Source organism: Myotis brandtii, unplaced genomic scaffold (genome assembly GCF_000412655.1).
Source record: "Myotis brandtii unplaced genomic scaffold, ASM41265v1 scaffold35, whole genome shotgun sequence".
Taxonomy (NCBI): Eukaryota; Metazoa; Chordata; class Mammalia; order Chiroptera; family Vespertilionidae; genus Myotis; species Myotis brandtii.
The window spans coordinates 94,929-109,928 of NW_005363467.1; the positions used below are offsets into that span (position 1 = coordinate 94,929).

General features: G+C 48.6%; 1 protein-coding gene across 1 annotated transcript in view; it reads left to right on the plus strand.

Annotated features, from left to right (window-relative positions):
• The first annotated feature begins 1,205 nt into the window (after positions 1-1,205).
• The window catches only part of URI1 (URI1, prefoldin-like chaperone), a 25,862-nt gene continuing 12,067 nt past the window's right edge, over positions 1,206-15,000 (plus strand). Inside the window, exons 1-4 of the mRNA XM_014544057.1 lie at positions 1,206-1,217; positions 6,270-6,304; positions 10,008-10,086; positions 11,122-11,257. Coding sequence (XP_014399543.1) covers positions 1,206-1,217; positions 6,270-6,304; positions 10,008-10,086; positions 11,122-11,257 — 262 coding nt within the window. The remainder of the gene's footprint in view (positions 1,218-6,269; positions 6,305-10,007; positions 10,087-11,121; positions 11,258-15,000) is intronic.

The following is a 15,000-nucleotide window of genomic DNA, read 5'->3' on the forward strand; positions in this document are numbered from 1 at the left end:
GTCTCTGTCTCTGTGAGTCTGACTGTAGACGTCTCACATAAGTGGCATCATACAGCATTTGTCCTTTTGAGACTGGCTTATTGCACTTAGCATAACGTCTTCAATGTTTATTCATATCACAGACTACGTATATCAGGGTTCCCTTTTTTTTAAAAAAATATATTTTATTGATTTTTTACAGAGAGGAAGGGAGAGGGACAGAGTTAGAAACATCAATGAGAGAGAAACATCGATCAGCTGCCTCCTGCACACCTCCCACTGGAGATGTGCCCGCAACCAAGGTACACGCCCTTGACTGGAATCGAACCTGGGACCCTTCAGTCCGCAGGACAATGCTCTATCCACTGAGCCAAACCGGTTAGGGCAGGGTTCCCTTTTGTAGACTGAATAATACTCCGTTGTATGCGTATGCCACATTTGGCTATTCATTCATCCATCGATGGACGAGGGTTGCTTCCTTTTTTTGACTGTTATGAATAATGCTGCCGTGACCTTGACCTGCAGCTCTCGCAGTCCTGCTTTGACTTCTTTGGGGAAGATACCCAGAAGTGGAATGGCTGGCTCACCTGTCATCTGTGTCTGATTTTGTAGGAACCACCGATCTGTTTTCCACAGCGGCTCCGCCATGTTGCACTGACGTGGTTATCACTCTCATCGCTGTCACTGTGGCTGTTTCACCTCCTTGGATGTTCTTTCTTTGCCTTTTTAGGGGCTTCCTTTGATTTATTCAAACACACCTTGTTGATGTGTTTTCTCTGCTCTGATAACTTGTTCCTGATACATTCTTTTCTACTGTGGTACGTTAGTACTATACTTCATATGTGTTTGTTAGCACTAAATATACTGTATGTTTATACTATACTTTGCCTACTATTCTTCTTTCTTACGAGGGGCTTTTTCCCAGAGGTCGCAACGTGCGCTCATTTACCCGCCCCAGCGCGTGCATTATCGCTCCATGCACTTGAATTCTGGGTGCTTTAAGCACTATGGTGTTTTATTATTTTATGGGACCCACATTGATTTATCGTGACCTTTTTAAAAATACCTGTCCAGTGGCTCTTTCGTTCCTCCTGCACTTACATTGCTCCGAACAGTCCCTGTGGCATGTCTTTTCTCGCCGGGTTACTGAGATGTGGCTGACCCGTGCCCCTGTGTGAGTTTCAGTGGTTACACCTTAGCGAGCGAACATTGCTGTGCACATCATCATGGATGTCCGGGTACTTTCTCCCACTTTAAGATTTCACTCTGTTTTCATTTTTCCTTGTTTTTGTTGACGTCAGCTCCAGCTCTAACTCTGTTGCTCCTTGGAGGGCAGTGTCTGTCCTCCCTGCGCCTGCCCCTGCTGCTGGGAAATTGTGTCTTTTCTTTGGTTTTGATCAGGTGACGGTGCTGAGCCTTGGTGCGTCCTCCTGCTTGTGTTTCGTCTGCAGTGAGCTGTTTCTTCTTTAGGGAGTGGCAGGCATGTCAGACACAGTCCGGCCTTGCTAAAGGGACCGGCGTGAATACCGGACCGTGCGGGCAGCCTGCGTAGGAAACCGGCTAAATGTCCAGGGGCGGTGAGGAGGGTCGTGTTGATTCCATCCTGGCTATGTTTGTTGCATAAGAACCTCCAAGTGTTTTGGCGAGTGGCTCTATATAATTGGAGTTAACTTTTGGTAGCAGCTTTGGTATTTTTGCCTTTTAGGATATTTAGAAAGTGAAGTTGTTTACAAGCGTTAACAGAACCCCAGTGCATTGCAGTTGAGTGCTCGTGTTGAGTTTTTTTTCTGGTAGGAACCTGTAGCCAGTTCCTCCTTCTTTACAGAGAAGGCTGGCTCCCTAAGAGACCTGCAGTGTTTACTGATTTGTTGGCGCGCACGTCTTAGGTGCTGTGTGACGACATGTGTGCACCTACTTACTTAATCAATCGACAGAACGTCCTTTACTAGCGCTCAGTTCAGCCGTTAAGGAGCTGTCAGCTCGGTCAGCGTAGCCTCCAGGTCCTTTTCGTTTCTGACTCGGGGCATTGAAACCCAGCATGTGGACGTGGCCTATGGCAGCCAGCAGGAGAGGCACGGCCCTCGGAGCTGTGCCTGGGCAGTCCTCGGGCTCTCACCGCGGCCCTTGCAGGAGGGATCCGGAGTGCAGTGTAGGGAGACAGTGAGGAGTGAAGGGCGCGGTTCCGAGCCACTGAGGCACAGTGCCCCGTCCTCCGGCTTCTATTCCAGGCCACTTGGAATGTGGCTCGGATTTCCCAAGGGGACGCACGGCTGATGCCCCTGGCGGACTGTCACCAACGTCAGGAGCGCGAGGGGAATGAGTGGAGACTTACACACGGGAGGCCAGGCCTGCCTGCCTTCCTAAGGCGGGAGCAAAGGCGTTCTTACTCCTGTGTCCTATAGGCTTTGTTGACTTTAAACCGATCACATATCACTTAGCCCTTCGTAGCAGAATGTGCCTCTATGTCAGCCGGACCCCGACGTAAAGGAAAACCAGTTTGTTGGCTGGGCCGTGTGTCATTGTCATCCTGGACATGTAACTCGGTTAGTGCCTCAAACATACGATGCGATGTGATAGTGACTACAGGCCGGCCCTCTTCCTCTAGCACGCACGCACGCACGCACACACACACGCACGCACTCACACACGCACGCACTCACTGCGCCTGGGACATGTGCTGTTCATACTTAGAGCTGTGATGTGATAGTGACTACAGGCCAGCCCACTGCCCTCTTCCTCTAGCACGCATGCACGCACACACACGCACGTGTATGCACACACTCACTGCGCCTGGGACATGTGCTGTTCATACTTAGTTGCTTGACCTGAGGGCCATGAGCTGAATGAAGCATTGGAAGAAGGAAGGACTGTTATTGGTGGATTTAAGCTTTCTTGCTTTTACTGCATTACTGTGACTGTGGGCTTACGGAGGGAGGGCAGGAGCAGCAGTGGAGTCTGAGAGAGAGAGAGAGAGAGAGAGGGAGGATGCACACAGCTGCTTTCCTGTGGAAGCCGTCCCACGCAGTGAGCGTGGGCTTTGGGACTTGGGAGACCCGGTTTAAAACCGTTTCCCTCTTAGCGGTTCTTGGCAGCTGTAACTGGCGCGTGACTTCACTGCTGAACACAGGTGCCCGCTCGTCAGGAGAGGACGAGGCCTCCTGACAACTGCTCGCAGCTGGTTTACGAGGGGCCGTCTTGGCGAAACTCTGTTAGTCTTACTCTTGGGGTAGGTGGGGCAGGTGCCATGTGACCGACGACTGGGGTGTCGGCAAAGACTCTTAGAGAGAGAGAGAGAGCGTTGTAAAAGGCGGTAGGCCGGCTCCTAGCTGACCCCTGTACTGGACTTAGTGCTCTACTTCCACTACGGACGTATTTTATTTACAATTCCTGGCTATAAGTGCCATTATATTACAGAATTGACTGAGTCAGTTATTTTAATTATTGAAGCCTGCTGACCAATTCTTTTTCTAAAAATGTGCCCCGTTCAATAAGATTTTCTTTCTTCAGGAGCAACAGTTTCATGTTTTGGCAGGTTTAACTTAGAAAGCTGGAATTGGCTCAGTTCCTGTTCTTCGATAGCCATCTTACTTTTTAAAAAAAGCTTGTGTGAAGGACCACAAAGTGAAATGTTTCTTGTTGTTTTTCCCCAAGGGTTGTTTATAGAACCAGGCTCACTATCTTCTGGTCACTTTATTAATAGTTAAAGGAATTAATCAGTTCATTTTCAGAGGGAATAAGATTATTTGGAATTATTTAACTTCACAGAAAAATGAGACAGGTTTGTTTTTTAACCCAGGTAGACTCAAGTTTGAATCATAAGATTTTCTTCCTTCTAAAATTTTCCTTCACATTTACATTATAGAAATTTACTAAATTAAAAAAACAGCAACTTGCTGTGACCAGGAAAACTACAGATACCTCACAATGTAAACACAACTGCCTGGGTTCAGGTGTCTGTCGGAAGTCGTGGACTGAGTCCTGTAGCAGAGAGAACCGTGGACGTGCCATGGGAGCTGTGTCCGTGCGGGCCTCCTTCACCTTTTCCTTTATTTCTTTGGTTCTCAAAATATCTGGCCTGTATTTGGATGGCGCCCAGCTGCAGCCTCTGTTCTGAACCCTACCCGTAGCCAGTAGACACTTCAGTGTAAGACAGTCTTTTTGGCAGTGAAAGTTTCCCTTGTAAATGATGAAATAGATTTTTTGTTGTATCCTTGAAATCTGTTCCTGGGAAACTATTTTTAGGAAAGAGAAGGGACCAGGGGAGGGGTGGGCTGGGGCAGGGTAGCTGGGACCTGGTGGGGAGCAGGAGGGGGACGGCAGGAAGACGGGCCATCTTACCGAGGACTTGTTTTTTAAGCATAAAAAGCGGATGTGCCAAATTTACATATTTACTAATTAAAAAGCCTTCCTGGAAGCCTTCCGTAAACTATCTTCTGTGACCTTTCACACCGTCACTAATGGATATTGCAGAGAACATTTCATCGAAGGCCCTTTAAATAATGTAGGTGATTATGAATATGTAACTAGTTAATATGCAGCCGCGGCAGGTTCCGCGTGGAGGTTAATGAAGCCCTGCTCGGGTGCTGCCGGCTCACCTCATGCGTGGAGACCGGCGTCGGCTGCAGCGGGGTCTCATCTTTTCACGGGGCTGTTCCGTAGGAGCTTCATCAGAAGGGTTCCATGCAGAGGTGTTCTTTTCAATTGACACGGAGTTCTGTTTGTGTCTTTCACAGCGACGGCCAGATCAGAGACAGAAGGGTGGACTGGTGTCGCTGCGGCCGGCCCTTCTAGGTGCCCGGTCGGCGACATCAGCGCCGCTGTTCCAGTGCGGCTGGGGAGTGATCCTCCGAGGTCCTCCTCCCACAGCGGACCCCCTGTGCTGAGTGAATGTGGGGTGTGGTTGGGGGTCTGATCACAGCATGCATTCTGTGCAGGATTCCTGCCCTCGTATTTAACATGTCCCAAAGGAGGACAGTTATTTCAGGAATTACTAGTAAATGTTAGAGAGATTCAGTGACAGCCCCACCCCCTGTGATTTCTGGGTAAAACATTAAGCAGACAGACAGTTATCGGTGTTCAGAACAGTGAGCCTGGGTGTCAACCCAGATACAGCGCCCTGGCCGGTGCTCGGTTGGTTGGAGCATCGTCCCATACACCACGGTTGTGGCTTCGTACCAGTCGGGGCACATACTTAGCTTGCGGGTGCTATCCTGGTTGGGGTGCATGTAGGAGGCAACTGATGGATGTTTCTCTCCCTCCCTCCCACCCCCTACCCCTTCCTTCCTTTCACTAAAAAATAAAAAATAAAAAAAATCAATAATTAAAAAAAACTAAACCTATCCTTAGGTGAGGATTCAAAAAAAACAAAACAAAACCCCAGATAATTCTGCTATTTTTTTTTCATGTGGCTTTGTATTGAGCCTTTTGGCTTTTATTCCTTAGTTTCTTTGTCTCTAAAATGGTGCTACAGCATTTGAAATTATTATTTAAGATGTTTATTAATGGGCCATGTAAAAGCAAGTGATTAATAATCTTTGGAAACAGTGTTGCTTTTCAATTGCCATGTAAGTGTCTTCCCCTTTATTGGCTAGTGTTCTTACTGGTGTTCTGAGCATTGTGGGAATCTACTGAAATACCGCGGAGGGAAACAAACAACTTTTGTCATTAATTTTACTGTTTTCGTATTATAGGCTCAACTGGCTATGAGGTGCTTACACTTTTATCATAATTCACAGAGGGAACAAATGGGCTGTTCAGAGCATCTCTTTATCCCAAGTATTTCCCTTTGAAAATGTAGTAGAAAGATATCACTGAACTCATTTTTAATGCGTCAGAATAAAAATCACAGGTGAGAACATTCGGAGATATACTGACAAAATAAAATATTTTCACTACTGTCATTTTTTTTTAACTGATGAAACGTGGATGTTACATTAGCTTTTTTGTTATTTGTAACATTTGTGTATCCTACAAAATATGTAACATTGAAAGCAGGTCTGTAGATTGTACAAAATACTAGTTATCTTATATCGTGTGTCATCTCACTGCTGTGCAGCGGGCTTCGCACCGAGCCCGAGCCGGGAGCTGTAATTTGTTCTGCGGTTATCAGCCCGCATTAGAGGGTGTGATGGAGTGTGCTGCTTAGGAGCCAGCGCTCCCATCTCGGTGCGGGTGACACGTACAGATGGGGCCGGAGGCGCCGTGGAATCTGTAAGGCCCGCTCGCGGCGACGCGGGTTTGAGCTGTGCCATGCCCTGTTTCTCATGAGGAGTTATCTGTTTCCATGACAGGTGGTCAGCGGCTGCCGAGAGCGGATCCAGCACTGGTGAGTGAAGGACGCTTTTATCACTTTTCTGAGACCCTGTCGGCCGCCGTCTGCATTGAAGCAGCGTGTGCCTGTGTCTGGGGAGCCCATGACTGAATGCCGCTAGTGCTCTCCATGTTGAGTGCCTTGGCCGCTCATTTATATCGTCTGTCACTGTTTGCTGACTTACATGTTCCCTGATTTCCTGAAGTTGTGTCACCATTTGTGTTTATTCTAAGGGCCTTCTTTTTTCCTTTCTTTTCTTTAGTGTTAGAATAACATTAGTAGTATGAAGTGGAGACAGACATTTTTGAACTAGACTAATCATAGCTCTACTTGGGAATAGTTCTTATGTTTCTACTGGGATAATAATTGGATCAGCTGCTGGAAAATCAGGGCGAAAAGGTGCACGTTTGAGCCTCTGAGCAGCTGCAGTGGGAGCCGTCCTGTCTGCTCAGTGCTGACCCTGAGTTCATAGTGCGCTTGGTGCGCGGCCCTCCTCTGTCTCTGAGGACGCCCAGCTCGGAGCCCGTCAGGGCGGAAAGGTGCACGTGTCCTGAAGTTTGAGCCTCTGAGCAGCTGCAGTGCGAGTGTCTGCTCAGTGCTGACCCTGAGTTCATAGCGCGCTTGGTGCGCAGCCCTCCTCTGTCTCTGAGGACGCCCAGCTCGGAGCCCGCGGTCCAGCTGCTGACTGAGGTGTGAAGTCACAGTGCGGCGCTGGGCGCTGTGCCCTGTGCCCTGTGCGCTGTTCGGGGAGGTGACTGGGAGACCGCAGGCCGCCTGCTTCCTGCCTGCAGGGTGAGTGAGGAGCGCCGACTGTCCTCGGTGCTGGGACTGAATTCTTGCTCAGACACCATCAAGCACAGAATATTTTAAATTTATTTTAAGAGGCTTTTTCTTCATGCCTGAGAGACCTCCGATGAAATGGTTCCTGGTTAGTGTGTCAGATGCTGTTTGGCTCCAGCGCGCTAGGCTGCAGGCAGGGCTGGGGGCGGAGTCTGTGCTCTGCTCCTCCCCGCGCTGCACTCCGACTGCTGCTCGGAAATGGTTCCTGGTTAGTGTGTCAGGTGCTGTTTGGCTGCAGGCAGGGCTGGGGGCGGAGTCTGCGCTCTGCTCCTCCCCGCGCTGCACTCCGACTGCTGCTCCGGATCCCGGCTACGCCACGTGGATCCACCTGTGAATAACCCAGCGCCTCTTCATGTCCAGTAAACGCCTGTCGTGCAGCCCCGTGTGGGCCTGTCATCACACATCCCTCTAGGTTAAAGCTCGGAGTGCAGGTCCCCGGCCAGAGAACTCATCCCTGCCCGCCCTGCTAATTTGGTCAAAGTGAACCATTTGCCGTTTTATAAGTGATTCCTAGAGGAAGCCTTATTAGTGTTGGCTTCTCTCTCTGTTGGTTTTAATCAGGAAATCAGGAAATTAGCAAAGGGTTGGATTCAGTGCGAACAGACACTGATTTGCACCCTCCTGTCACTCACCACCTGCGCTGGTGCTTGTGGAGGTGGAGGCTTCTTCAGGGCGAGGGCACGCCCTCCTGTCCACGGCACCCCGTGCCGCACCCACAGGACGAGGTGCCTGAGTGGACGGCGGCCACGTGCTCGGCTAGTTGGATGCAGCACCGTAGTTGCCGGCACTACAGGCCTGGCGAGCAAGGACGGACGGACATGGCATTTAGTTCGGGGCAGGTCCATGGGACTCAGACTCAATCTCCAGCTTCACAGAGCCCCCACCCCGAGAGGCGTGGCTAGGGGACCTCCACGTCTGTCTCTGCCAGCGAGAGGGAACCTTGTCTGTGCATGAAAAGCCCCAGAACTGCTTTCCCGTTAAATGTGCCTCTTCCTCTGAATCAGTTCTGATACGGCTCAGGAAGCAGACTTCCTTCTGGTTTAAATGAGGACCTGCTATTGCTAGGATCTAAATGGCCGTGATCCAGGGGCCGGTCGGATGCTGCTGTCGTATGAGCGGCCGCCCTGGAGGCCTGCCCAGTTGGTCACTAAGCAGGAATCGCAGCGGATTTGCACTGTGTGTGGAGGCAGGAGGCCCCAGGGAGGCCGGGCTGCTCCTCACGCTGCTGAACCAGGCGTTAGTCTCATCTACAGCACAATCCGTGCAGCCGAGCCGTTCTCGGTGGTGACACCAACGCAGTGAAGGAGCAGAGAGGGTGACGTTTAAAATGCACGTGATGTCTACTGACCATGCTGGTCTGTGCACTTTCGAAGGATTCGTTCATGCAAAGGGCAGAGTGAATATTCTGGGCTTCAGGGTGTGAATGGTGTGTAGCTTCCCTCCTCTCCTTTACCCCCAATTCTTGTAAACAACTGTTTTTCACCAGCTTCTTGCAAAGCTGCCCAGGAATCGTTTGCATCTAAGCTAATGTTAGTGTGTGAGCATTTGCAAAATCACTCTTCTAAAACATAACTGCTAGCGTACAGTAGGTTTAACAAGCGCCTATGGCGCGCAGGCGTTGCACCAACTCGGCCTCATAGACACTCACTGTCCCATTTCCTGCCCACACAGCCCCGTCTCCGGAGCCCCGCACGGCACAGCTGGCTGTGCAGTCTGTCAGCAAGGCCTGTTCCAGAAGGACCTCTGACAGGAGAGACCTGGTTTCTCTCACGTGTGTGGTTCCTCATCTTCCTCCTTCCTCTTTCGCGAGAGGAGAATGTTGAAGAGTGACACTGACTGCAGGAATATTCTCAGGGCGAGTGGCAGACACGTGAAGTCCCTCGTGTCCTCTGGACTCGCTGCGGCAGTGGTATTGGTTGTGCCCCTGGTGACTCGGAGCCAAGGCGTAACATAAAGCAGGCCCGATGCTTGTAGAAGTCATTTTTATTATCTGGAGAGCGATGGTTCGTGGCAATTTATCCCAATTTCAGTTTGACAACATCTACATGTTCTTTTTAAATTGCTTGCTGAATTGGTGAGGTTTGTTACTTTAAAACGTTGACAGAACCTTCTGCTTTAAAACACGTCAGTGCCCTGGTTTTGCCTGCAGCCGGCACCCTAGGGGGGACCCTCAGGAAACCTCATCTCCAGGGAAGGGCTGTGCTTGCAGGGGGCGTAGGCCCCGAGGGGCTCCCAGGTGGAGGTGGCGGCCATCTCTGCTCCTGCAAAGTCCCATCTTTGTTGTCGACATGAACTGCCAGGCAGCTCTGTTTGGATGGAGTGTGAAGCAGATGCAGAGCCGGCGGGCTGCCTGTGCTGACCGCTGCCTGATTTCTTCCCGCCCCTGTGGGCTCTCCCCCCTCATCACAGGAGCGGCCTGGATGAGGGGCATGGCTCCCCACTTTCCAGCCCCCAGCTTTCTGAGGACGGGAGCCCCGATCAGATTTTATTGGTGGTTTCTACTCGGCAGCCAGTGTCCACTCACCCAGGAGCTTCCCCAGCCCCTTCCTTCCTCTCAGCTTCCGTTTCCCTCCAGCAGCACCGGCTGCCTTAGCTGCCAGGTTTCACTCAGCTCAGGCACCTTCCTCCAGAGGAGACACGAGTCTCCGGACGGGAGTGCTCCTCTTCTGAGGCCAGAGCCCCGGCGGCGCCCTCCCCGAGAAGTGTGTCGCGGCGTCATGCCATCGCGAAACTTGGTGAAAACTGGATTTGTAAATGAAAAAATCATTTCCGTCTTCAAATGGCTAAAACGAGGTTTCTGACTAGCCGCGCGCTGGCACAGAGCCTGCGGAGGAGCCGACTGGCGTGTTGATGGAGGGTTTGGTGTTTTTGTCAACAGGCAGCAGGTGGAGGACGACTACAGCGCCCTGCAGGAGCGGCTCGGCACCCTGCCCGACAAGCTGTCCTACAGCATCATGGTGGGTCGCGTGTCCCCTACGGGACCCTTGTTTCTTGTGGAGACACGACCCTGGGAAGGGATGGTGTTCCTGTGCCTCCGGCGTCAGGTCACAGATGACCTCGCCGAGGGCCTGCGTCAGAGGCCGCAGCCATAGGGCTCGTCTGTTTCACTTCACACTCACACACCAGTCGTAGTCATAGTGGGTCTTTTCTTCTTCCCCTTCCCCCCAGACTTACATGAAATGACCACATCATGGTGACATACATGGCAGAAACGCTAGCACAGAATTTGACATATTTGGTGTGCAGGTTTACTATGTCAGAAAACTGTAATTATGACAGAAATATCACACTTAGTCGCTTCCTGTTAGCCAGAGCAGGAATAGACCATACTGTTGCGTAATTCACAGAATTAAACCCTAGAACATTGATTTTATATAAAAAGGTCCTCCTAGTTTCTGTTTAAATGATCTTCATATTGACATAGTCATCTGTTCACGAGCCCTGGATTAGATTCCGTCATTGCATGAATGTTCTTCATGAACACTGTTCTTAATTACACCAGCCCAGGCACTGTGTGTGCTGTTGTCCGTTCTACTGGCCTCAACATTTTATACATTTTGTAGATTTGTTAAAGCTACTTATTTATTCATTCCTGCTTTGCAAAAATAAATGGCTATTTTATTGGAAATAATTTTGTTTTTTTAATCAAAGGTATTAATATTTCATTACAAGTTTGTTTCATTTAGATTTATGAATGAACAAAAAGTATAAATGAACAAAAAGCAGGTGGATAACGACTTCGAGACAATGCTGATTTCTCTGAGAGGTGTATGTAAATGTGCCGTCTTCCCCTGTTGATTTATTAACCTAAAACAAACTCCTATAGGTTTTCCTGGTGAAACTTTAATAGAGTGTTACATTTCTGTGACGTTGACATTTTGTTTTCCTTAGTGTACAGATAAAAAGACCTCAGCGCAGAGCTTTTAATGCTTAGTGTTTCATAAGATGTGTTTTCCAGTGTTCTTAATGCTGTTATTTTATTTTTTAAATAGGTACCATTTGGCCCTTTTGCCTTCATGCCAGGAAAACTCGTCCACACTAATGAAGTCACTGTCTTACTGGGGGACAATTGGTTTGCCAAGTGTTCCGCCAAGCAGGCCGTGGGCTTAGTCGAGCACCGGAGAGGACGTATGTACCGATTCTAAATGATGCTCCTTTGCTAGATGGGTCACTGGGTGCCAAGCGGACAGGCTGAGTGTTACTGAAAGGACCTTCCGTGACCTCCCCGCCCCAGCTCTGGGTGGGGCTGTCTGTCCATCAGAGGCAGTTGGAGAAGAACCAGCCTGTGGGAGTGAGCAGGACGATGGCCCTTCTGGGTGGATTAGCACCCACATCAGTGTGTCTTTGGAAACTGCATCATGTAAATGTCATTACATGTGGTTTTGTAGGTAGAAGTTGGGAAGACATAAGAGTCAGGGGCATTTTATAGTTTATTAGTGACCCGGTGCATGGATTCATGCACATTGAAAGGAAATTAATTAGAAGGTGGCTGGCAGGGCAGGATTGGGCAAGACGGGCCGGACATGCCCTGGAGCCAACCTCCTGCAGTCCCTCCCGCCGGCCGTACCTGGGATGGCACAGTGGCTCAAGGCTGTCTGCGGAGTGAGCGGGGTCCCTCTGACAGGTGGGGTCCCTTGGCCTGGCCTGCCGGGATTGGGCCGAAACCGTCTCTCCGACATCCTGAGGGGTCCTGGAGTGCAAGAGGGAACTCTGCAAAGTTGCTGTCCTACAGGGTGTGGAATGCAAACGCAAGTGTGCAGGAAACCAGATCCGGGGCCAACAGTGTCCCAGCAACAACACAACACATGGCTGAAGGTGGAATTGCGTGGCCCCACGAGGAATTGGGCTCCCTCCTCTCTGGTTTCGGGGTGCAGCACCTGAGAGCCGCTACTGCCGAGTCACTGCACCTCGGCAGCTCCTGCGTTGAGCGCCTGCCCCCTGGTGGTCAGTGCGTGTCATAGCGACTGGTCTGACAGACAGCATATTAGCCTTTTATATGTATAGATAATTGGTTTGTTGTAGGCTCTCTCATTGACTTATGTTTGCTTTTAATACTTTATTACACAGAAGGAGTTAACTTTCTACTTAATGAACTGAGAGAAATACCTGTTTTCAAAGTAGAAACAATTCTTAAACATGTGTTTTTGGGTTTGGAAGAGTGATATTTTTATTTTACAGAAGAGGCCAGGTGTGGAGAGTACCTAAAATGCACCCTTGTCTTCGTTAAGTGGTTTGAGGTCTCTGCCTCATTTTATTGAGCTAGTTCTCTAGTTTTGTTATCTGTGATACTATTTGTTGACACAAAATAGTAAGTGTGTTGTTGACAAACACACACACATAGACACACACACACACATTTTAGAGTTGGGTGGGTTGAATTAAGTCCTAGCTTAGTTGCATTTTAAATTTAGGTTTATTAATCTATGTTCTTATTTCTAAAATAGTATACTTAAATTGGTAGTATAATATCACCCCTACCTGCTTTAAAAAATATATATATATATTTTATTGTTTTTTTACAGAGAGGAAAGGAGAGGGATAGAGAGTTAGAAACATCGATGAAAGAGGAACATCGATCAGCTGCCTCCTGCACACCCCCTACTAGGGATGTGCCTGCAACCAAGGTACATGCCCTTGGCTGGAATCGAACCTGGGACCCTTCAGTCCGCAGACGACGCTCTATCCACTGAGCCACACCGGTTAGGGCACCCCTACATGCTTTTAACCTTCTAGGTAAATGTGCATTTGAGAATATGTTTTTGAAGGTCCTTCTACATAAATGAGGTCATATAGATAGGAAACAGCTGAGTTTTTCAACGATGAAATGACTTCACTTACACATGAGCGGGTACTAGTTAGAGAACTCATTTACTCATTGAGATTCTGGGGTTTATATTTGGAGACTCTAATTGCAGATCAACTTGTATAAGTTTATAATGGATACATATTTTGATCTTTTGTGACACTAATCAGAATCTTATTGTTAGGCCTGTGTACATTTCTGGCAGTGATACTTGTGTTGGCATTGCTGCATTAAAACAAGTCATGTGCATGCGTTAGAGGAGAGAGAATGGGCATGATTCCCTCCCAAAGGCCTTTCCTGATGGAGAAGTGTTCACTTACTGCGGTGGCTCTGCTTATAGGAAGTCAGTTCACAGTCTGCTCAAGTGTTTTCATTTTGATTTTAATATGGATATTTCAGCAAAGAAGTCTTTAGAATCAAGATGACTTAATATATTAATGGGAGAATACTTTTAATAGAATAGAGCTCTAGGATACAGAAATATTTTTTGGTAAATCACTTTCCAATTTAAATATGGTCTTGAAAATGACCAAACATGATGACCTTTGGGATCAATATTTATCTAAGATAATTTTAAAATATATTCATGTAAATTATGTCTGAGAACTTATTATGAGAAATTAATTATAAAAAAGTTGTTTTATTCACACAGTTTTATAATACTGAAGAAAATGTTTAGGCATATTGTTGTACTTGACATTTGCTAAGGAAAGATACTTTATGTTTCTTAAGGCAGAAAATATAACAAGTTAAACAGACTTCATGTTGACAGGCATTTGGGGAAGGTGGAGGTCATTGCATGTTAAAAAAAAATGGGCAAAATGAGCAAAATGGATTTCACACAAAAACAGCAAAAGGATTCAGAGGAGGGGCTCTGAGGAAGATGGTTTCTGAGAGTGTCCTACCCTCTGTGCTCACATCTTGCAGTTTTGCCATTTACATCAACATGACCAGCCTTTTCAAGTTCTTTTAATTTTTAAAATTATGAGCATGACATTGACTTTTCATTTGGTTACTGTTCGGTGAGTCAGAACACGTGTAAAGATCTGTTTAACCAGCACCACAGTCAGGACACAGAATAGGATACAGGATCCACCGCAGGACACAGGATCACGTAAAACCCCCTCGTCTTCCTCTCCGTGGCTGCAGCCACCTTCACCCCTCAGGCCTGAGAAACGGCTCACATCCTCACGCGATCCCTTCCAGGAGGGGGTCCTCCTGCTGCTTTCAGGAGTCCCCCTGGCTTTGCCTTTCAGAAGTTGGAGTGTGTGCGTTGGTGTGCGTCTCTTCGGGTTTATTCTACATGGAGTTAATTGAGCCTTTTGGATTTGTAGATTCAAGTCTTTAGTCCAATTTGGGTATTTGTTTGCTCCAACCAACTGAGCCACCCAGCCAGGGCTGTTTGCTGTTGTTTGAGTGGGGGATGGGGCAAAGTCAGTGTGAAGTGCATGGTTTCAGTGTCTGCTAAGTGGCAGCACAGCCCTTTGAACTGGTCCTGTGCAGGGGGTGGGCCTCTCCACCAGGGGGCAGCGCCCGTGGCACTGCTGGGAGAATCCGAGACATGCCAGCACCCAGCACCCAGCAGGCAGGAGGCGGAGAGGGGAGGCACACCGGAGCCAGAGGCCTTGTCTTGATCGGCCAGTCCTGTTCAGCACTCACGGTGCACAGCTGGGGGGAAGGGTGCGTTCATGGAGGGAGTTTGTAGCTCTTATGAAGGCTTTGTAATAATTATGACGTCCCTAACTTTATTCCTTTACATGCATGTAACTCCAGAAGCTGCTCGCTACATGTTTCTAAGTGTTTGGTCCTGCCATTGATCTCCAGGTGGAGATGACGACTCTGCCGAAGTCCTTAGGGCTTCTAGGTTTCCCGTGTACACGTGGTCCTTAGAGTTTGCATCTTTCATTTGCTTTCCGTTTCCCTTCTTCCACCTGGTGCAGTGTGTTAGCAAGTGCTAGGCAAATTGTACTAGAGTCTGAACTAGCGAAGAGTTTACAATACTGGCCTATGCTGGCTGCAGAAATCACATGCAAAACAAGCAGCAATTATACCAGATTCTATACTTCTG